The 23120-nt window shown below is 46.1% G+C and overlaps 1 protein-coding gene and 1 long non-coding RNA gene across 3 annotated transcripts; both read right to left on the bottom strand.

The window, feature by feature from the left end:
• Positions 1-2564: 2564 nt before the first annotated feature.
• Positions 2565-6972, bottom strand: LOC118657553. Its single transcript, XR_004968039.1, has 2 exons — positions 4629-6972; positions 2565-4518 (listed from the first exon to the last, which is right to left on the bottom strand). It is a non-coding gene; the product is annotated as an uncharacterized LOC118657553 (long non-coding RNA).
• Positions 6973-7468: 496 nt separating this feature from the next.
• Positions 7469-22654, bottom strand: SLC20A1 (solute carrier family 20 member 1). 2 transcript variants are annotated; one of them, XM_036311639.1, is made up of 11 exons: positions 22452-22654; positions 21561-22193; positions 21318-21458; positions 21041-21126; positions 15469-15565; positions 12957-13076; positions 11299-11568; positions 10629-11181; positions 9898-10083; positions 9080-9164; positions 7469-8494 (listed from the first exon to the last, which is right to left on the bottom strand). In XM_036311639.1, the coding sequence occupies exons 2-11, from the start codon at positions 21925-21927 to the stop codon at positions 8336-8338; spliced, it is 2064 nt and encodes a 687-aa protein (XP_036167532.1). In that variant the 5' UTR covers positions 21928-22193; positions 22452-22654; the 3' UTR covers positions 7469-8335. The 2 variants fall into 2 exon arrangements, with proteins under 2 accessions (XP_036167532.1, XP_036167531.1); XM_036311638.1 differs by having other exon boundaries at positions 10629-11187; positions 22452-22646.
• Between the last annotated feature and the right edge of the window lie 466 nt (positions 22655-23120).

The raw sequence follows: 23120 nt of genomic DNA, 5'->3' as shown, positions 1-23120 counted from the left end.
GGCCAACCACCTGAGGCTGACAGAGAGCCTGCCAGAAGCTAACGTCTCAGCCCAAAGAAAATGACCTCCCTTCCAATTCAATAAGGAGCACACAGGCCCATCATAGGACCCGACTAATGGGCAGTATTGACTAATGTTCCCAGAAGCCGGCCCCCCAAAATTCACCATTGAAATTTAATTTAATAAAAGAGCCCAGGAAAAGACATCAAATCAATAGGCGCCTGGTTCTCATAGGCGGAAATGTGAACTCTAATGGTCCTTGTACACAGCACAGGTCTCCCTGGGATTTCCAAAGGCCCATTATCCCTAATGCTAAACTAAAAAGCAGTTTCACTTTAGGAACCAAATTGGCAACTCAGCTGCCAACTATTATTTTGCAAAGCAGGACACAGTGAGTTGAAAATTATATTTTACCAATTAGCACAGTGAGAAACACTGCTGAGGCGTTCGCCCAAGCCTGCAATTAGAGAGCATTTGCTGGCTTCTAGAAATAGAATGAATGGGAGGTAGGCGCCTCTATCTGGGTCTTCAGCAGTGCTACCCTGGGAGGGGAGGCCGTGCTGGGAATGCAGCCGTCCCCAGACCACCACCGTCTGGCTCCTCTGCCCTGCACCCTGTTCAGATGAGGCGAGGAAACCCGCATTCTGTCCAAATAGAATGGAAGGCTAGAAAGGCAAAGGACCAATCAGCAGCTCTAGTGTTTCATTTTCGTAGTTATTTGAAACAGCGATCAAGGGTCTGATGTCTCCATCTGCCACAAAGGTAACAGTTTGGGAGGAGCACCTCCAAGATCTCCAGCTGGCTGACCCTTCCAAGCTTTCCAGACATCTCAGGGTCCCAGCTGAAAAGAGGATTGTTAAAGAATTAGGATATAGGTCTCTCAAGTAGAGGCAAAGGAACAGGGCTAAAGAGAAATGACTCTCACACCTCAGGACAGGAGTGCGGTAGCCTTACTGAAATTTAGAGCGATGAGCAAGATCAGGTGTGAGACAAGAGAAAATCATTGGCAAAGATATTTGCAAATCAGCCCGGCTGGTGTGGCTCAGTGGTTGAACATTGACCCATGAACCAGGAGGTCACAGTTCAATTCCTGGTCAGGGCACATGCCTGGGTTTAGGGCTCAATCCCCAGTAGAGGGCATACAGGAGGCAGCCCATCAATGAGTCTCTCATCTTTAATGTTTCTCTCTCTCCCGCTCCTTTCCTCTCTAAAATCAATAAAAAACACATTAAAAAAAAAGATATTTGTGAGTCATATGTACTGCACAAACACAGTAGAGAGGGGTTAACAGACCGGGTGTCCCCAGGCCAGTGGATTTTATAGGAAACACCACAGCCCAGCTTTTAGTGAGCATGTCACCTTCGGACTCTAAGCAGCTTTAAGTTGCCGGAAGTCAAGAGTAAGGTAGGGTGAGAACAAATCCTTTATTTCCTTGCCAATAAGGAAATGAACTGTTGAAAGCCCCAGCTTAGCCCAAAGCTTAGCCCAGCTTGCAAAGATGATGGTAACTTGCAAGTACACAAGTGCAGGATTATATAAGCCACTGCAGGGGGTTAACCAGGTGACTCAACACTGACCTGCTTATTCTGACACCACTGAACTTTTAGACACTAAAAGGGCTTTACCAAGGAAGCAGCAGCTTCATCTCTCAGAATGATTCTGTGTATGGTGTGTTTGTGCCCACATGCACACGTATGTGCACATATGTACAGGCAAAATGCCTTAGAAGACATGCAAGCCACTGACAGTTACCTTTGGGTAATGGGACAGGGAAACGGAAAGCATGCAAGGTTCTCTCATTCTCTACCTTCTATGCTTAATTGTTCAAAAATTTTCAATTTAAACATTCCAATAAATTTTTCAATTAAAAAAAATGACTAAGCTCTAGCTGGTTTACTCAGTGGATAGAGCGTCAGCCTGAGGACTGAAGGGTCCCGGGTTTGATTCTGGTCAAGGGCACATACCTCAGTTACAGGCTCCCCGCCCTGCTTGGGGGCATGCGGAAGGCAACCAATCAATGTGTCTCTCACATCAGTGTTTCTGTCTCTTCCTCTTCCTTCCACTGTCTCTAAAAAATGAATAGAAAAAAATCCTCAGGCCCTAACCCATTTGGCTCAGTGGATAGAGTGTTGGCCTGCGGACTCAAGGGTCCGATTCCGGTCAAGGGCATGTACCTTGGCTGCGGGCACATCCCCAGTAGGGGGTATGCAGGAGGCAGCTGATCGATGTTTCCCTCTCATCGATGTTTCTAACTCTCTATCCCTCTCCCTTCCTCCCTGTAAAAAATCAATAAAATATATTTTTTTTTAAAAAAGAAAAAAATCCTCAGGTGATTAAAAAAAAATGACTAAAGTATCAGCTAGTCAAGAATTCCTAGGTAAAAACAGGTTGAAACATTGACCTTAAACTCCCCCTGAAACACCACCAAAATGGCCGTAAGGGACTATTGTAGAGACACAGTTGTTACCAGACCAAGTGGGGACCCCCTTTCCCACTGGATGCTGCTGGAGGTGGACTTCTTATGATATCCCGAGAAAAGGAATTTTCTGAGACTTGCACGGGAGGATGAGGTATGGTAGAAAGCTTTATTTCCAGTTGTAGAAGTATAATCTGGGTTTCAGTAAAGCTAGAAGCAAAGTCAGTGTTCAGAGTTTCCATTCCATGTTGCGCCGGGTCCAGGACAGCAAAGGCTAGCAGCAGTCCATTTAATCCATTGTGTGTGGGGTCTGTGCCAGGTAGCCGAGCATGAGCCACGAGCCATGAGCCAAGCATACCAAGAGGAACCAAGAGAGTGAATTTGTTTAGGGGATTATATATCTCACACCCACTCTGGCCAATGACCTCTGTTCCCAGGTGTGACTGACAAGCAAGTCATATTCCCTTTGTCATCTCAACTTTCCTGGGGATGCCCGTATATTCCCTGTTTCCCCCTCCCTGTGGTTTGCAGGGACCATGTCTGTGTTTGGTCTTCCCTTTGTTCCTTTTCTATTATTAGTAACTAGTTAATTACAAGGGTATCACAGTCATCGGGCTAGGAGACAAAACCACTGAACTGTGGCAGCGGGATAGCACATGGGGACAAGGGACCAGCCTGAGACGGCCGAGGCTAAGGTGGCCCCTGAAAGGCTGTCACTCAAAGTCTAGGAAGCAGTCAGGGCACCTGTGGTGACATTTAAAAACAAAACATTACCTTTAGATCTAGCTTCAAGTAATATACAGGTCCGATGATATTAGGTTTAAAATACTCCGGTAAAAATGTTTCTGTGAGAGGGAGAAGCAGACGTGAGAGCAGAATGCTGACTGTGGTTGGAGCTGGATGGAGGGCGCCTGGTGCCCGCGGTTCGGTGTACTCTTCTATTTTCATGTACATTTGAAATCACCACACCTGTGCCCCACACTGCGGCCAGGCATGGTCTTCCACGTGGCGTCAGACTGGACGTTTATTTTATAAGGGCACCATGGAGGGCCCATGGGTTGGGAAACAGTGGGCAGAGTTGAGGGCAAGTAACACAAAGGCCGCCCTCGCTCTGCACAGTAGCTCTGGGTCCACAAATGTGACCATGCAAGGGGGTCTAATAACCAACTGTTATTAGGTAAGATGGTTGTCCCATGAGCTTTAAAATTTTTTTCTCAAAACATTAGATGATAGTTATAAATGTATATGGAAATCAAAAAATAGCTAAGCTACTATTTACTTAGCCCGCTGACTTAAATCATTAGAAATATTGGGATGGAAGTGTTTTGGGATGGGCTTCCCACATCGGACCTTTTCTCACTGCTGTGAACCATCTCTGAGAAGTCCCTGCGTGTGAAGTCCCATCAGTCACTTCCTCTGAGACATCTGCACCCTTTCCTCCCTCATGTTGACAAGGTCACCTTCACCAACTTCCTCACAGCAGCAGCGCCAGCCTTTCCACGGTCAAATACAAGCCAGTTTATGTTCAGTTTGAATTCTGCCACACTGTGCATTACTGTCACTTTTTGCTACGATGCTTTCAATTTCTTCCAAACCTCAGCTAAAGAAATTGTAAAATCTCCAGTCATAGCAGCAATAGCCTGTCCAAAAGTCCATGAGAAGTGGAAATAACCTCTTTGTCCACTGGCCGAATTGATGAGAACTGTGTTTGATGGTAAAAAAGCACATTTTGATACTTTTGTCCAAGTCCCTAAGAGAATGAGGAGCTAACCCACCAGGGGCACTAAAAGCCCTATCTCTGCAGCCCTCTCCACCGCCGGGAGAACAGGAGGCGACGCCAAGAGCTCTGTCATCGAGTGAGCAGAGTAACAGATGCGCAGCAAGCAGCCACCCACAGACGAGGGGGAACCTGGGCAGGTCACTGGTGCCGATGCGCCTCGGCTCTGCAGGTGTGCTTTCTGGGCTGGAGAGCTAGCATTCGAGTTAGTGCCTGTGCCACAGCAACTGAAATCTGAACCACGTTGCTGGGAGACTGGGTTATTTACCCAAATGGTGGTATAGAATCCGTGCATGCAGAAGCCACAAAGCAGGAACTACCGGTGCTGGAAACAGAGAAACGCAGGGTGGGGCAAAAGTAGGTTTACAGTTGCTGGTATGGAAAATAATACAATAATAAGTAATAATGTAAGAATAAACTGTTTTGCATACTCACAGCTGTAAACCTACTTTTGCAGTTGAACAGTGACCTCTTCCCCGCCAGCCCCACAGATTTGAGTCACACTGAGACCTGGCTCTTCTCTGGGATCACCTCACCCAGAGTTTCTCTACCTCAACACTTTCGACATTTTAGTCCGGGTTACGTCTTTGTGTGGGGCCTCTGTACACTGTAGGGTGTTCATAGCAAGATTTCTCGGGCCAGTAGCATCCCGCAACTGTGACAACCAGAAGTCTCCATATTGCCAATACTTTGACATATTGCCAAAAATCACAACTAGTGGAAAAGCACTGCCTGAGACGAAGGCGCCACAGTCCCACCAGCACCGCCCACGCACTGAGCTTCCCACCAGCACTTCTTTCTGCTCTTAAATATGAGATCAAAGAGCACCCGGCAGCCAAGGAAAGCCTTGGCAGGACACAGACCAGAGCAAAAGCCAGAGCCAAAAATGGAAACTATGTTAACAAATTAAAATTACCATTAATATTTAAGAAAAAGGTACTGATCGCATCCATGAAATAGGACATAAAGGACAAGGTCAGAGAAGTAAGAATGTATTGAGCAAAAAACTGGGAAATTAGAGGGCTCATTCAATATCTTAGGAGAAAAAAGAAAAAGGTGGGGAGGATATCACAGTAATTCAGGAAGTTCCTAGAACTGAAGGATGTGAATTTCTGGGCTTCACAGGAGTGAGTGCTCAGTCCACTGAAGAATAAACCACCTCTGCACTGTCAAGTTAGCCACACTAAGAAGTAAATGCCCCAGCAAGCTTCTGGCAAGGAAGGCGGGGCACACGCACCAAGTCATCAGAAAGGGTTCAGACTTCCACCAACGCAGTGCCCTCAATTCCTGAAGGGGGATTATTTCGAACCTAGACTCTACACTCAAATAACCAATTAAATGTGAAGACAGAATAAACACACGTGCAGACACACAAGGTCTCAACAAACTCCTCCCCAGCTCTTTCTCAGGAAGCTGCTAAAGGACATTCTCCACAAAAGCAAGGGAGTAAGCCAAAAGAAAAAAAAAATGAAAAACGGGCTACGGGAAATGGGAAATTTAACAAAGGAGGTAAAAGAAATACCCAGAAGGATGAGGAAGATTTCAGGACAGATGTACAACTTGTCCAGATGAGATGAGAAGCTGTGAGTAAGGCTTCCTTCCACGATGGAGAGAGGCCATGCCTGTCGCTTTTGATGGTCCCCGAGACAAAATCAGACAACTGGGAGTTTTGAGATCAATTAGTGACAAGAACAAGACAACAAAATGTCAGGAAGTGATCACGGTAGAGTCACTGTATGACTCAGCAGCTCAGCACCACCTTTCACATGCTCAGAATACTGATCTTACCAAAGTGATGGTGGGAGGTTAGGGTCTGTGTATGCAGAAGGGAAGGCTAACACCACTGAGACACAGGAACCAGGGTTGAAAGCGGGTGCCTTAGGAAAGGAAAAAACAGGGATGGAAGATCCATTGTTGTTACAAGCCTTATTGAACCACCTGACTCCTTAATATGCACACAACCTTGATTTAAAAATACTCACCCCCTACCCGCCCCCCTCCTTTCCTGAGCCACAGGGAAAATGTCGGAGGCTTACTAATCTCCATTTCACGCCAGAGCAGACGGTCCGGCTCTGTGAGGTCATATGGCTCCAGGAGAGGAAGCCAGTATTAAAACTCAGAGGGCCTCCTCCAGGACCTCAGTTCAGGGCATAGCACCAGGTTCCTGTTAGTACAGCCCCAGCCACCTTCCTCAAATAGAGCCACACAAGGCCACCTCCAGCCAGCCCCAAAGACTGTCTCTCTGCTAGCACGTATTGTGAAACACAGATGTTTTCCAGGCCCCTTTCATCAGCTGTAAAATAAGGGTGAGACCTACCGCAAGTCTCAAGGGCTAAATGTGCATAAAGAGCCTAGTGCGGAGCCTGATGAACATTTACTGACGATGCTGTGGAGCGTGTACCCAACCAGTGGTCTAATCCCTCAGGCACAAGTCTAATCTCCCAGGCAGTCTGTTGCCAAAAAGCATCTTCCTAAAACTTGCTCTCGGGGCAGAAACCATCAACCTAGTTTGCAAAGCTACACTTTCCATTTACTATTCTGACCAAGGAAAGTAGAGATCACGGTCAGGACTAAAGAAAGCAACACTGAGGATTTTTAAATGAAGCTGAGCCTGCCACACATACACACGTCTGAGCATTCTTTATAATAGCAAAGCTGGAAAACAATTATAAAATAGTCCATTCCGTCCTAGCTGTTTTGGCTCATCGGAGAGAGCATTGGCCTGCAGACCAAAGAGTCCCAGGTTCGATTCTGGTCAAGGGCATGTACCTTGGTTGCAGGGTCCTCCCCGGCCCGGGCCCTGGTCAGGGTGTGTAGGAGGCAACCAATCGATGTGTTTCTCTCACATCAATGTTTCTGTCTTTCCCTCTCTCTAAAAATCAATGGAAAAATGCTGAGTGAGAATTAACAACAACACAAAATACTCTGTTCAAACAGGGAACTTTGTGGTTGTTAAAAACAGTGAAGAGATCTGTGTGTGCCAATGTGAAACGCCTAGGTTATGCTAGTATGAGGAAAAATGCATCCACCTAAAATTAATACAATATTGAATGTTAACTATAGTTGAAAAAAACTTAATGTTCTTAAAGGGAAATATGCCACACTCCGAATAGTCCCCATGGAGGATGTCATGTGTCGTGAGATCACAGGAACCGTAAGAGGGAGGAGTGGAGAAAACCGAAGTTGGGTATTGGTGTCACTTGTTAATGGATAAGGACAACTAACTAATCAGGAGCCCCGATGCTTCACATATGAACAAAAACCATGACAACCAGTTATCTAAAAACTGTAGGCCTTTTTATTAAGAGGTAGACAGATGAACATGGAAGGCTGTCCCATCCAACTTGCCCAAAGTTCACACTCCATTCATCCATCCCACATTGCCAGAAATCTTAAAGAAACCACAACTGCCAGAGGCTTTCTTCCTATTTCTTCATAGCAATAAGTCAGTCAGTCAACTGCTTGTAGGAAGTTACTAATTTAAATTCTTACTGTGCCCAACAACCTCATCCCCACAAATGCCACAAATGCCAACAGAACCACCTGCCACTGCCAACAGGAGGGCAGAGTGCAAATGACTATTTGACTAAGAGCTACAAGGGAAGCTTCAGATATGTTTTTGTTGTTACATCCCTGTGCGTGTTCAGGCAGAAGCTGGTGACACCACCAACCAGAGCACACTATATGTCAAATGGCTCTGAATGGTGTTTAAGAAAAAAAAAAAAATCACAAGTTATCTTTAGACACAACATTAAAACATAATGGAATTGAAGCTGGGTACAAAAAGTAGATAAATATGTACAGGAAGTCACAGCCAATAGGAACCAGTGGAAACCTGGCTATTTAAATAGCTAATTTTGAGACAAGTCATATTTAGCACAAAAGCAAATGTAGCACAAGTAATACTTCCTCCCACAGCTCCCAAACTGTAGATTGTCCTGGGTCTCCTGTCTCACTGTAATCGTTCAGAGGAGCAGGAATGCTGTGGTGGTCCAAACACTGGCACGATTCTCATCCCAAATAGCTTCCGCTCAGAGGATGACATATTTCTTTTATTTTTTTATTTTTGGTGCCCTTGACCAGAATCGAACCTGGGACCCTTCAGTCCACAGGCCAACGCTCTATCCACTGAGCCAAACCGGTCAGGGCAGGATGACATATTGGAAGAACGCCATGATAGCAGCGCTGATTACACCAGAAATGGGGACCGTGACAAACCAGGCCATGAAAATGTTGCGAAAAAGTCGCCAGTCAACAGCCTTTTTGGATCGGAGCCAGCCAACGGACACAACAGAGCCCACCTAGGAGAGAAACAGGCAAGAGAACTGGTTACTAATTCCAATGGTGCTCTGGTGAAGGGGCACATGACCTCAAGTAGGTAACTGCTGAACTAGACCAAGCCCAGGAAAGCTGGTTTACTTATAACGCATTAAGGAGATTACCTGTGGGAGGATGAAGGCAATATAAAAACCCAACCATTCAATTTGTTAACTGGGGTATATTATGATAAGGCTTTATATTCTTGACACATGTCCTGAACTTACAACTCCTCAAGATCCACTGCATAAAAGTTTCTAAACCAAAGTATATATAAAAAGAAAAAAAAAGCCTATCCCACCCGGTGTGGCTTGGTGGTTGAATGTCAACCTATGAACCAGAAAGTCACGAGTCGATTCCCGGTCAGGGCACATGCCCGGGTTGCGGGATCAATCCCCAGTGTAGGGCATGCAGAAGGCAGCCAATCAATGATTCTTTTTCATCATTGATGTTTCTTTATCTCTCTCCCTCTCTCTTCCACTCTGAAATCAATAAAAAATATGTATTTTTTAAAAGCCTACCTATTACCAGAACCATTCAAATGACACAGCACGTAACATAACACTTACTTTACAATGCGTTGTACTGATGGGAAGGCCAATGTTGGATGCAATTACCACAGTAAGGGCAGATGCCAGTTCAATACTGAAGCCACTGTGGACAAAAAAAAGATGACTTGTTAAGAATGAAACTTGGTGTTTTTTTTATAAGCTACCACTACCTCAAAATTAATGCCAATCTGCTGTGCCCCACACATGGACCTCTTTAATTGGCTAGAATTCTTAAAATCTCCTTTCAATCAGGCCATGGGAATTCTCTTCTCCCTCTTCTCTAACGCGTGAGGTTGTAAGGTTTTGTGGAAGCCCATGAACAACATTCACTTTTATTTTGAAAACTTTTGTTAGACATCCTTCTTGGGTCCCAAATAAAACAAAGGCAACCAGAAGGCGTGGCTCAGTGGTTGAGCATTGACCAATGAACGAGGAAGTCACGGTTCAATTCCTGGTCAGGGCACATGCCTAGATTGTAGGCTCGATCTCCAGTGTGGGGTGTGCAGGAGACAGCCCATCAGTGATTCTCTCATCACTGATGTTTCTCTCTCTCCCCACCTCCCTCCCTCTCTGAAATCAATAAGATTAAAAAAAAAAAAGCAACAGACCATCATAAAAAAACAAAGGCTGAGTATATACAGCAATTCACACTTAGCAGCCCTAGCTTCCTCAGAAAAAGTTATTGTGAGACCACTGGAGTTAAACCTAAAAAGTTCACAGCAACAGTGAGATCATCAAGAACTTAGACAAACTGGGTCACTTTAACTAAAGAGTGGTTCATGTGGCAGCACCACAGCTGTGTGTACCTCAGGAACCAGACCCCCTTCCCAGCTTACCTGGAGGGTGTGATCGGCGTCAGATCTTTGCCCATGGTCTGAATGACTCTCCTTCCCCACACCCACAGACCGATGCAGATGCCAACACCACCGTACAGCAGAAGCCATATTGGAGTTGCTACTTTTGAAGATACATCTCCCGTTTTATAAACCAGATACAGGGCAACCAGAGGGCCAATGGCGTTGCTGAAAGAAAAGTGAGGGCAAAGATTAACTTTTCAGACAGAACTGAAAACTGCGTAACTTAATAGTTGTCTTGAATGAAGCCTGAAGCTCACTTAGCAAGTAGGTCTGTTTCACAGAAAATGAATGGAACCCACATACACAAGATGAGAGCTGCTCTGAGGGGGCTGTCTTCTCACAGGGAGCCTAAAGCAACTCTGGGCTGCAACAGTTTATGAACCACAGAACTAATGCCAACAGCCTGCAAACTCATCCCACAAGGCAAAGATGTTGTTTTCTATCTTACAGCCCAAAATTTATTATCAAAGAACTGAGTCCCATCTCCATAGACAAAAAGGCTTCTCTGAACAATATGTTTACCACCCACAGAAAGCTCTCTAAAGAAAATTTTGCTGCTTGTTTTATTAAGTCAATTAAACTGCTATTACCTCATCCTACCTAGATATTCAGTCTCACAAATGGCATCACCACCGCAGCCACAAGCATAGCCTTATAAAAAAGTAAACAGTCTAAAAACAGAATGAGCACTAAGATTCAAAGTCACCAACCTGACATCATTGCCACCATGGGCAAATGAGCCAAAGCAGGCTGTGAGGATCTGCAGGAACTGGAAGAGGAGAGAGACTTCTGGTTTATCCTGGTCGTTCCACTCTTCTAGAGAGCTACTACTTCCTTTTCGGTCACCCAGGCCCATCTCTGCCTTGATGCTCATGTCCATCTCAGAGGCCGAGTGAATGTCAGACACAGCATTGCAGTAGCTGGTGTAACTGTCCATTCGAATTCGCTTCTTGCTGTCTGCGTTCGGCCACGTCAGCTTCTCCATCTCCTCACCCTTCTGCTCACCTTCTTTGGCACGGAATGAATCCAGAGGCATGCCACAGATTGCCATGGTATAGGAAGTGTAGCTGTTGTTGCGCCTCAAGGGTTTGTCGCCGGAGTCTCCCATGCAGTCGCCCACCTTGGCAAGATGCAGCTTGTGCAGCAGCTCTTTGTACAAGCCGGAGTCTTTGTGCACCGTGTGATACTGGTAGTGGCCACTGGAGTTGATCTGGTTACTGACGGCCTGGTTGAACTGAACTAGGTTCCCGTTAGGCAGCTGCACTGCACCTGGCCAAGACCAAAAGGAAACATCAACATAAAGAGCATCACGAGGCACCAGTGAGCCTCTGCACCGGCAGAAAAGTGAAACTGTTCCCCCGCCGAGGAAATTCCACTCACCGTTCATGGGGCCGTCCAGGCTGGTTTCCTCTTTCAGGTCCACACTGGGAAGCCGCTCGCGCTCCGGCGCTTCCTCCAGGTCTCCCAGCTTGAAGGAGACAGTCCTCTCCTCCGCCACCGCCCGCAGGGGCACGGTGACAGGCCCCGCCTCGGAGACGGGACTCCGGATTTCTATGTCACCCAGAGACAACTTCGCTTCTTCGTGGTCTTCTTTCAAGCTACTCTTTTTTTCCATTAAGGGGCTTACCGAAGGACTAGACTTTATTTCTCCTAGAAAAGAAGAAATTTTTGTTTGGTTTTGACCAAACCCAGTTGTTCCACATCTCCCCTTTCCCCATTTCAAAAAAGTCCATCTCAACATATGTAAACTTCAGTACAAATCCAGAATCATCCTCCTGTCTGTTGTATTTGCCACGTCTCGTTTTTCCTGGGAGGAAACCAACAATGCAGGACACTTAGTATCAGGGGCTGCAAAGCTTTTCAATGAAGGGCCACACAGCAAAGGCTCCGTGGGCTCCGTGGTGTCCTTCCTTTACACGTAGGCCATGCTTCGTTCCCTGACAACCTGTTCTGCAGTGAAAGGAACTCAAGCCAAGGCTGGCAACAGATCGAAATTCGGACTGCACCTAGTTCATGTTTTTAAAAAAGGAATTCCCCCAAAATCCCCTCCATGAATTCAAGCGAAGCAACACAGCTCAGTGCAGGCAATGGAAGATGACAACTCTAATTTCCACTTCTGTAAAAGGGATGAGCCTTTGATAAATTCCACAACTAGGCAGGGACATTTTCTGCCTATCAAGCCAATGCCCAGAGTTTACATGCTCATTCAGGCATCACAGTCAAGCTAGAGCAGAGCATAAAAGAACAGGGAGACTTGTATCATCTTCTCCCAGACTGAGGGGAAACGAGGTCAGGAAGGACTGAGCCTCGTTCCCACTGTGCGCAGGCGCCCGGTGCAGCTGCATGACACAGCACTGCTCCCAAGGCCACTGCAGCCGGTGCTGCCTCCCTTCCAAACAGCAAACCACATCGCCCACTGAGCATTCGCAAGTGAAAAGGGCAGAGAGAGATTGTACTAAGAGAACTCCACCAGGAAGGAAAGGAATACAAGATTTAAGACTAACCAGAATGTACTTAGTGTTTAACTACAGCACAACTGTGTGCAGCAATGGCCTAAGTGAAGCTAAAGGACACTTGGAGATGTTCACCTCCAGGATTTGTGCTACAATTCTGAGAACTGTGAAGTCGGATATATACGATAGCCATAGCTTTCAATGTCTAAATACGAAGTTCCACACAGAATTAGGGTAAATGTTTCCTCTATGAAATCATTTTTTTTTTCATTAAAGTACCCTTAAGTATTCTCACTTAATGTAGTCTACACTGTCTATCTGCTCTTACTGGAAACTGATTAAGGTACAGTTCACTAATAAATGCCCAGCTTGTATCCACAGCATAGGTCCAACATTCCCTCTGACCAGTCTCAGATAATTTTAAGTCAGTAAGAATATACTTTGGTTGATAAACCCATAGCCTCAAATATTCATTTAAAATTTCTGACATTGCCAATATATCCAAATACTGGAATTTTATAGGTGGCCAAACAAAAAGAAATAGCACATTTCAAGTTAAATTTTCTGCTACAATGTGATACTTACGTTCAATTTTCCTCTTCATCCTGGGACACACAAAGAACCAGACGATAAGGGCACAGAGAACTGCACATCCCACCGAGATGAGGACGGTGCCCCACAGAGGAAGTTTGTCAAAGCCCAGCACTAGGAGATAAAACGGTGCATCTTGAAAACCCCAGGGCTAAAGCCCTTGCCACAGTGTGTAAACCCTCCTAGGGGGACTCAGGTTCCCCACGCCAGCCCATCGCCCTTCAGCAGCTGCCAGCTTTAGGTCCACAGGATCAACTGTGCTCGTGGCTATACAGACTTGGGAGGAAAATCTAGTTGTCACCTGACACCCACACCAGTCTGGCCCACTTTCAATACCTACTAGGCTGACGCCTCCCAAGTGCCTTCACAAACTAGCCTTTCCCCTTTCTTTGCCTTAGACAATGGGGATTACTATACTGAGAATCTACTAGTTATGGAAGTAAATGGAACCACCCCACTCCCGTCTCCAGATGGTGGCTGTGCACATTACAAAGGAAGGTGCCAGAGTCACATCTGTTATCCTGATAGAATTCTCTGTGGGGTTATCACAGACACTGTACTATCCTCCAGCAAAATCCTTTACAACAAGATTATTATCTCTTAGACTAAGATACAGAAAACAAGGATATTACTTATCAAAAGATAAGAACAGTTCAAAGGAGTCTTTCACAAAACAAAAATAATTTAGTGGTAGCTGCACTCATAAGCTGTATCTTAGAAACTTGTCTACTTTTTCATAAGGCTCAGGGATCATTAATATCAGTCACCATCTGCTTACCACTGAAATGTCAATAGGCTCCAAGCCTCTAGTATATTATTTATGACAGAAGCAAAACACCATAGAATCTATTTAAGCCTAAAAGATGTTTTGATTTCTAGTTTATCCAAGAGCTTAGTTACTTATGGTTGTTCTGCGTTCTTTTGCTTATTTTGAATTAAATTACTTATAAAATGACAATTCTACTGGCCCCTCAAAAATGATTACTATTTTAAAGTCATATGTAAATTGAGAACCCTTCAAAATGCAAGTTTTATAGTGACTACAAATCTTTTCATTTCAATTCCTGCTATTAAGCTTCCTCATGTAAAGCCACACAAACTATAATATACATAAAATGCAATCAATATCCATCACAATTTAAATTTGCCCACATTCCAAGTTTAAAAAGGGAAATAAGACTGGTTTTTCTTGTAAATGATCCACAAAAGGCAGAGCAAAAATATCCAAGTTCCCTTTTCAAAACAACTGAAAATATTAAGTTTCTAATTTCACTGAACTATGAGCTCTGCTGCTGCTACATAAACACCAGTGCTTAGAGCAGGGGTGGGTGGGCAAACTTTTTGACTCGAGGGCCACAATGGGTTCTTAAACTGGACCGGAGGGCCGGAACAAAAGCATGGATGGAGTGTTTGTGTGAACTAATATAAATTCAAAGTAAACATCATTACATAAAAGGGTACGGTCTTTTTTTTTTTTTAGTTTTATTCATTTTAAGCGGGCCGTAGTTTGCCCACGGCTGGCTTAGAGTCTCTTGGAGACTTCTTAGGTTAGCATGAAGAACCAAATTTAAACCAATGGAAATGCTGCATCCAAGCTTTCCTTTGCCTGCAGCATTTGGCAAGGTGTCTAGTAAGCTCTAAAGAAGATCAATATTCTCATAGGTCACGTAGCTTCCAGATACTTTCCAGTTCCCTTTCCCCTCTCCCCCACTATATGCACATGTGTCCCGGGCAACAACATACATGTATTTCTTCCAGTCAAAGGACAGGAGCACTGAATTAATGGTCAAAGACACTCATGCCAAATAAACCTAGACAGCACAACCAAGCTAATCAAGGTAGGTATAGCCCTGCTGACAAGTTATAAGTTGTCAATCTTTTTCAGTTGCTAAATTAAACATGCATCATAATTTAATCCATAAATTGCTTAGCCCCAACATGAGTATTTCAATTTTTACGTTCTCACAAATTACTTTTCCTCTTAGCTGCATGAATTCTTCTTCCACAAGCACTTAGGCCAGGTGTTAAACATCCCAACTCTTCTCATCCAAGCAGGTTTAGGGGAGTAAATTTAGTACTTAGAAATAAAATTGGCTCCATTTGGGAGAGAAAATGAAAATATCAAGCAAACCAGTGCTAAATGGCTGATTATTGAAGACCAGATAGAACTAAGAACTCTTCAGCAGCCAGCAGTTGAGGCCAGTACCAATCCAGTATTTAGGCACAGATAGGAGAAAGGGAGAGAGAAGACCGTATTATCTTGGGTCCTGTGAAGACTAAAGAGTAAAGGTCTGTAGTGATTTAGAATCTGAGCAGGTCTCTTTGGTTGAAAAACTATCTAGGTTAAATCAGCATACACTAGCCTGCAGCCTTCTGAAATGGGTGCAGGCCAGCCACCTTCTAGGAGATTTCAGCCCTGTAAAGCAAAAAGGGGTAAATTGGGCATTTAATGCAAGTTTTGTAAACAACTTTAAATTAACATCTAAATATTTTGATATGTACTTACAAGGTGCTCCAGTATACATGATGGAAAACAGGTTTATCCCAACCGTGCAAGCATAGAAAACTGGCAAAGCTCGCAAACCATTAGGAACTGGATCTGCCTGTAAAATAACGTTAGATCAATACCTAAAAGCTGTGACAATGAGCCCATGTCTATACAACCTTGTAAAAGGACAGGTTCAGGAATCCCGATGCCAACAGCTGTTTCTCCACAGTAGTTCCCGAGCCCAGTTGGGCTTTTTCCTACATCTGCTCCTGGAACTCTGTTCATCAAGGCCAATTTACAGCTTCCTGAAGTAAGTTTATGTGTTCTTTGTTTTGAGTTTTTGTTTTGTTTATCAGTTTTTAACAAGACTACCTATACCAGTAATGTCCCCAAAAATCAGTTAACACTCAGGGTTCCAGACGTAAATCTGAACACACACCTGAAGGCGTACTAGACATTTGTTAAGAGGTGTGAAGAAACAGGCCTTGATATGTTAGAACATTTCTTACCTGTAAAGATTTCTTGCAAATACGCTATATAGTAGAATATACCTATAACAACCACCTTAATCTAGACATCTGATGAATACACAATTATTAATGATTTACCCAAGTGCTAAGATAAAAACCAAGTGTGCACCAGATTACCCCTCCTTCAACCGACTGTGCTGAGCACTATTCTTGGCACTGAAATACAGAAGTGAATGAGACAATGTCCCTGCCCTCAGAGAACTAAAATTTACATTCTAACACAGAACAATGTAACGTACTGACAAATGCTGAGGAAAAATAAAGAAGGGTAAGGAGAAAATGAAGGAAGGAGTACATTTTAATTCAGGGAGGGGGTGGTGGAAGGAAGAATCAGTGGAGCAAAGACACGAATATTTAAGTCAACAACCATGTACACACTTAGGGGTAGAGAAGGAGCCGGCTACCTGGCTATCTGGTGAGATGGGGGTGGGAGTGGGGGGCTGGGGCAGAATATTCTAGACAGCGATGTCAGCCAGTGCAAAGGCTCTGAGACAAAACTTGAAATGTTTAAGAACAGCAAAAAGGCCAGTGTGACTGGAGACAAGAAGAGTTCCACTTACAACAAATGTGTATTAATTTTACAGGAAAAGACGGAAGTCGAACACTTAGGAATGAGAGCATGGATCTGAATACATGGGAAGGCTAACCTGTAAAGATGTTGACCTATAGGTTTACTGCTATCTTGATCACAATCCAATGGAAAATCTTGGGGAGGAAGAGAAAGAGATAAAGACCCAAAAGTTATCCTAAAGCTTCCAGAATAACCAGTGGGAAGAGGGAGGCACTAGCTTAAGGTCAACGAAACAAGAGAAAATAAGGTGACACTCCAAGTCAGTAGAGATGGGCCCTTACTGAAAAGCACTGTGAGTTTTAGCTCCCCTATCTACAGGTAAATGGCCAAAATAAAAACCAAGAGTAACATAGAGAACCTAGGGACTGTTAAGCTTCCCTGAGCAACTCAACAATGTGGGTCACACCCCAAGGGCAGTCAATAGGTTATGAGGGGTATATACATTTTTCTTCTAAGAACTATCCATGGGCCCCAACCGTTTGGCTCAGTGGATAGAGCATCGGCCTGTGGATTGAAGGGTCCCAGGTTCAATTCCGGTCAAGGGCATGTACCTTGGTTGCGGGCACATCCCCAGTAGGGAGTGTGCAGGAGGCAGCTGAATTGATGTTTCTCTCTCATCGATGTTTCTAACTCTCTATCCCTCTCCCTTCCTCTCTGTAAAAAATCAATAAAATATATTTTTTTAAAAAAAGAACTATCTATGGTTTGAAGAAAACTCTTCAAGGAACTTAAGACCCACCCCACCCCCAATCAAAACCCATTAGGGTTCTAGACTTAGGTAGGGACTTCTCTTTTAACAGATTTTCAAATAATACTTGGTATTTTGATATCAAATCAAACTGTACTTGGTTGGTCAAAAAGAAGTAGCCATGTATTTATTTTTCTTTTTTTTTAAATGTACTTTTATTGATTTCAGAGAGGAAGGGAGAGGAAGAGACAAAGATCAATGATGAGAATTACCCATCAGCTGCCTCCCTCATGCCCCCTATGGGGATCAAGCCCACCACCCAGGCACGTGCCCTTGACTGGAATCAAATCGGGTACCCTTCAGTCCGCAGGCCTATGTTCTGTCCACTGAGCCAAACCAGGTAGGGCTGTGTTTACTTTTCTGTATAGCTCAATTACATATTCCAAAGTAATCAGTAATAAATTACCTGGGATAGGGAATGAATGACACTACTACCAGTTTATTATGAAATAACAGGCTCATGGTTTAAAAAAATAAAAAAGTTCCTAAGAGTCGAGGTAAAAGGAAAAACCTGAGCAACCTACCGCTCCCTTTCACTCCAGACTTCGCAGTCACTCCTCTTCCCGCTGGCTAAAAAGTAACCAGGGCTAACGATTTTGTGAAATATTTATTACCAAATGACCCATCGAACATCCCTTAAAACTTTATCTGGCAATAACATGTCTTATTCATTTATGTGGGATGGGAGAGGGGTCTCCATAACTCCCCATCTTCAACCAGAACAGTTCGTGTTTTACATAGTGAATGTTCCAGTAAGCTTTTGTCTAAAGAAAAAGGTTTCTCTGAGTTTGAAAAGATGTCCAATGTGATTCCTAATAGAAGGGAAGGAAAATGCTGAAAGACCCGTTTTAACTAGTATTTAAATACTCAACAGGAAAACCTCCCCTTCCCTTATTCTTGTTTATTGCCAGTCCTTTTTTGTTGTTGTTGTTGTTAATTGGGAGAAGCCTGCAACCAAGGTACAAGCCCCTGACGGCAATTGAACCCGGGACCCTTTGGCCCACAGGCCAACGCTCTAACCACTGAGCCAAACCGGCTAGGGCTATTGACCAGGCAATAGCCTTAACAGAATTACCTCACCTCTATTCTGCTTTTCCCTAGTAGACTACTCAATGCCCATGGAACAGACATTCAGAGAACGGAAACTTTTTAAAAAGTAATTTCAATGTCAACTTCCAAAACAAAAACTTAAATTGGGCCCTAACTGGTTTGGCATAGTGGATAGAGCGTCGGCCTGCGGACTCAAAGGTCCCAGGTTCGATTCCAGTCAAGGGCATGTACCTTGGTTGCAGGCACATCCTCAGTAGGGAGTGTGCAGGAGGCAGCTGATCGATGTTTCTCTCTCTCTATCCCTCTCCCTTCCTCTCTGTAAAAAATCAATAAAATATATTTAAAACAACAACAAAAAAACTTAAATTGGAAAATTTTAACAGCCAGGACCCCCAAAGTTTCTCATCTAAGGATGATTTCTTGAGAGTTAAAACCTAACTAGCCAGAAATAGTCACTCATTGCCTGAAAACTCGGGTTATTGATAGAATGGACACAGAATATGTGCAGAAGTGCATGCCCCCGGGGGGAGGGGCGGGAGAAGGAGGAAAGTGAGGAAGACCCTCAAAGTCAATTTTGGTTTAAACACTATTTCAATTATTCTTGATCATGTCCACCCTCATACCCATACAACTTTGTAGGAAGCGGCTGTAGGGTTAAGCCTCAGACAGACTTGTTGGCAAGGCCACAAACAAGTCCCAGCTTAGAGGGCACAGCCCTCTTTAGCATAATTAAGCTTGACCTTATGAGCTCCCTAGATCCTATCTGGGAAGCTAATGGGCTGTGGGAGGTGCAGCAAGTGCTGCCAAAACAAGTGAAACTCACAAGAACACTGTAACTATGGTGACCACTACCTTGTTTACCTCTGACTATAAAATAAAGGCTCAGCTTGCTGTCTGGGTCTCTCTCTGTGGCCTTAGCCAAGCACAGGAGATCCACCTAGACTCTTAGACCCAGCTTATTCTCTTTGTCTGTCTTTTCTACATCCTTCACCACCCCCCTCAGGCTCACCGAACCCTTGGCTGTGCTGGCCTTGCAACCAACTTAATATAGCCCTGGCCAGGGTGGCTCAGTTGGTTGAGCATCAAGGTCCAAAGGTCACGGGTTCAATTCTCAGTCAGGGAACATGTCCAGGTTATGGGTTTAATCCCCAGTAGGGGGCGTGCGGGAGGCAGCAGATCAATGTTTCTCCCTTTCCCTTCCTCTCTCTAAAATCAACAAAAACACTTTTTTTAAAAAATGAAGTTAATATATCTAACTGAAGCTCTCAATAACTGGGGATAAAAGTACCTAGCATGCATTCCTCAAACAAGAGGTCTGGCATCTCAAAAACCTCTCTTTGTACCTCAGAGCACTACCATTCCCCGTAAAGACAAGTTTGTTTTGTCCTGAGACCCATATAACCCCTCCAATATCAGATGCATCTGCTTCGAAATAATCAATCAACAGAGACCCAGTGTAAACCTTTATATAAGCAGGACTCCCTAATAAGGGATTTTCTATCAATTCTCCTGGCTCACTGATGTGCACAAAGCTGTATGACTTACTACTACTACTAAAACATCTGGTCTGACTACTAGCAAGCCTCCGATTTGAGCATCACATTGTCCTACGAGACAGCTATGGGAAGTGGGAAGGTAGATGTAGTCACACCAGCTTGCAGTAAAAACAATACCAAGCTCTGAGACAGTATCGATGAATTGTTTACTCTCAAATTATTCCAGGCTACAAATGCTTCAAGTTTGCAACCACTGAACTGCTTTATTCTTCCACACTAATGCCAGTCGGTTTCTATAGAGAAGAGGTACAATTCCTTCCCTAGAGGAGCCTACAACTAGACCAAAGGAGTGGGTCTGAACATATTCTTTCCCCTGGGGACAAAGCTACTTATCTCCCTTCACTCAGATTTCTACAGCTTAGAAGCATTTTTAAGAGCTTACAATGGACAGTTAAGAGCCATTTACCTCAGAAAAAGGACAACTTTGTTTTCTTAGAAAAACGCATTTATTCTCACTGTAACTCAGTCCAATGACAACACCCCTTGTTGTCCACCTTGGAGCCCACATCAGACATCTTGATGAAAGAAATGCTATCGGGTCCCCAAAAAGGCATTTTCAAGTGGACAGGAAATGAAATGGCTCTCTGGATTTTTTTTTCTGGCCCAGAAAAACAAAACAGTTCTAAGGAATTAGAGTCTAAGTCACAGTGAGAAGTAGGGTTTCCACCTAGAAGCTTATAAACAGGTTATAAGGATAATCAGCTCTACTGAATTAACTATGTAGACCCAAACTACTCCATTTACGTGGAACTAAGAAAAAGCCATAGGAGACATTGTGAATTGTTGAACCCCGAGCCTACAGTTCAAAACAGTTGACATGACGGTGGTTTAAAGTAGTAACCTGCACATAGCTGGGCAAAACCACCTTAAATACGTTTCCCTGATTTTCCACTCCGTTTCTCCTAGTCCTTGGCACACCAAAGCGTTCGTTCAATTTCCCCCCCTGAACACCCTCTTGGTGAAAGCTTGCTTCTTGCAGAGAACTTAGCAACATACAAAAAGTGTACAGAACAAAGAATTTTTCAACTTCCCAAGGCCATGTACCTACACACCAATTACACTGCAAGAACGCTGCTGGTTTGAATACCAGACCCCCTAAAGGTCATAAAAGGGGGGGGGGGGGGAGAAAAATTACCTTACGGAGGATGAATGTCCGAACAAGGAAGAATAAAATTCCGGACATGATCCCAGAAAGCAGCGGAGAAACAAACCAAGACATCACTGGAATAGAACACATGAAGAACAAATATCAACAACTAACAAAAGTCAGGAACCAAAACGCACTTTACATTTTAGTGCTATTCTGTTTCCACAATTTGAATCTGTCCCTCTGCCCCTTCTACACAACACTCCCCATAGGCAATGCCACGGGATAGGACAAGAACTGAGGAGCCATTCTGAATGAAACATACCAATTTTTACCAGTTCGGACCACTTGACACCTTCCTGCCCTTGAGCCACCAGGGAGAAACCAATGGTGGCGCCCACGATACAATGGGTTCCAGAAATGGGAAGCCTCAAAAACGAAGCCGCTAGCTGCCACACGGCCGAACCTGCAACACAGTCAAGTTTGACTCAGTCAATGACAAAACCCCACCACGGAGGCGGCGCAGGCTGCAGGCAGTCATGTGAGGGGCGCCCCGCACGGAACTCACCGAACATGGCGCTGACCGAGCCGGCCATCAGCAGGTGCTGGGTGGTGTTGTACATGGTCACGTCGATCAGGCCCTTCCGGATGGTCTCGCTCACCTTGGCGCCCAGCAGGACGGAGCCCACGGTCTCGAAGATGCTGGCGAGGATGCAGGCCTGCTTCAGGGTCACCACCCCCGAGCCCACCGCCGTGCCGAACGAATTCGCCACGTCATTGGCGCCCACGGAGAAGGCCAGCACGAAGGCGATGATGAAGCCCAGGACCAGCATCCACAGGTACTTCTCCAGCGGGCCGCCGGGGGCCGTGGCCGCGGTGCTGGCCATCAGCGTGGCCGCGGCGCTGGCCACCAGCGTGGCCGCGGTGGACGCCATCCCCGGAGCAGCGGCCTTAAACTAACAAGAACTACTGCTGCGCGGCTTTCAGGCGTGTAAACAGAATGAGTATGAGGTATCACAGACGCTCTAATAAATAATATATATTATATAAAATTAAATACTGTAAACTGCGGCAGACACCGGGCCGACCGCTGCTATACGTTGCGCGCGGGCATCTGCGGTGCGGGACGCCTCGGGCTCCGGAGGGCTAGCGGCGCGGCGCGGAAGGCCATGGCGAGGACGCGCGGGGACAAGGGCTCATCCTGCGGAGGACAGAGGACCACGATGGCGCACGCCCACCAGCCCCCTGCCCACAGCCCCGGGCTGGGCGCGCGGCCAGCACGTGGCGGGCCCCTCCCCGCGCCCGCCCACCCGCCCTCCGTGGACACCGAGACAGGCCGCTCCCACGCGCCAGGACCGCCAAAAAGGCCGCGGGCGGGGGCGGGGGGAAGAGCGGCGCACGAGGCAGGAATCCCGCCTGCCCAGAGAGAAAGCGCCCTTCCCCGCGGCGCCCCACTCACCACGGAGACGAGAGCGGACGCAGACGGGGAGGTCCAGGCGGCGAGCACACGACGGGCGGGGCGGGAACCTCCGGGAAGCAGCGCAGAGCCTCAGAAACGGAGGAGGAGAAAGTAGCCAGGCTCGCCGGCGGCCATCACTCGGATGGCACCCGCCGCCCGCCGCACTTTATAGTCCGCTCGCGCGGCCCACGTGACCCGCCGCGCGCGCGCGCGCGCGAGCCACCTCGGAGCTCCGCCCCCGGTGACGCACTCCGGCCAGCCGGGCTGGCCCAGCGGGAAAAGCCCGACGCCGGCGCTCATTGGCCCGTCGCGCGCCGGAGGCCACGCCCCCACAGGCAGCCGATCACTCCGGGGCTGGGCGGGGGGTTTCCGCCTCGCCTGGCCTGGCCTTGCCGCCTGGTGACAGTGGGGTCGTCTGTGGGGTTCTGAGGCCGCGATCACGGTCGTTCCTGGTTCCTGCCGCGAGCCCCGGTTTATGCCGCGGGCCGCGCCCCCATCCGCACTTGGAGAGCATCTGTAACCGCGTCGGGAGGCCACGCCTGACCGGTGATGCTGCGAACCCAGTTCCCGCACGTTGCCGCCCCTGTGATGCCCTTGGCCAGACAGGCGCCGCCCCGCCCCGGAGAAGGGAGGCGCGTGGGCCTCGCTCCCGCCGGCGCGCACCGGATG

This window comes from Myotis myotis, unplaced genomic scaffold (genome assembly GCF_014108235.1).
Source record: "Myotis myotis isolate mMyoMyo1 unplaced genomic scaffold, mMyoMyo1.p scaffold_m19_p_59, whole genome shotgun sequence".
NCBI classification, from domain to species: Eukaryota; Metazoa; Chordata; class Mammalia; order Chiroptera; family Vespertilionidae; genus Myotis; species Myotis myotis.
Note: the sequence above shows the minus strand (reverse complement) of the source record. Positions and strands in the feature narration are given on the sequence as shown.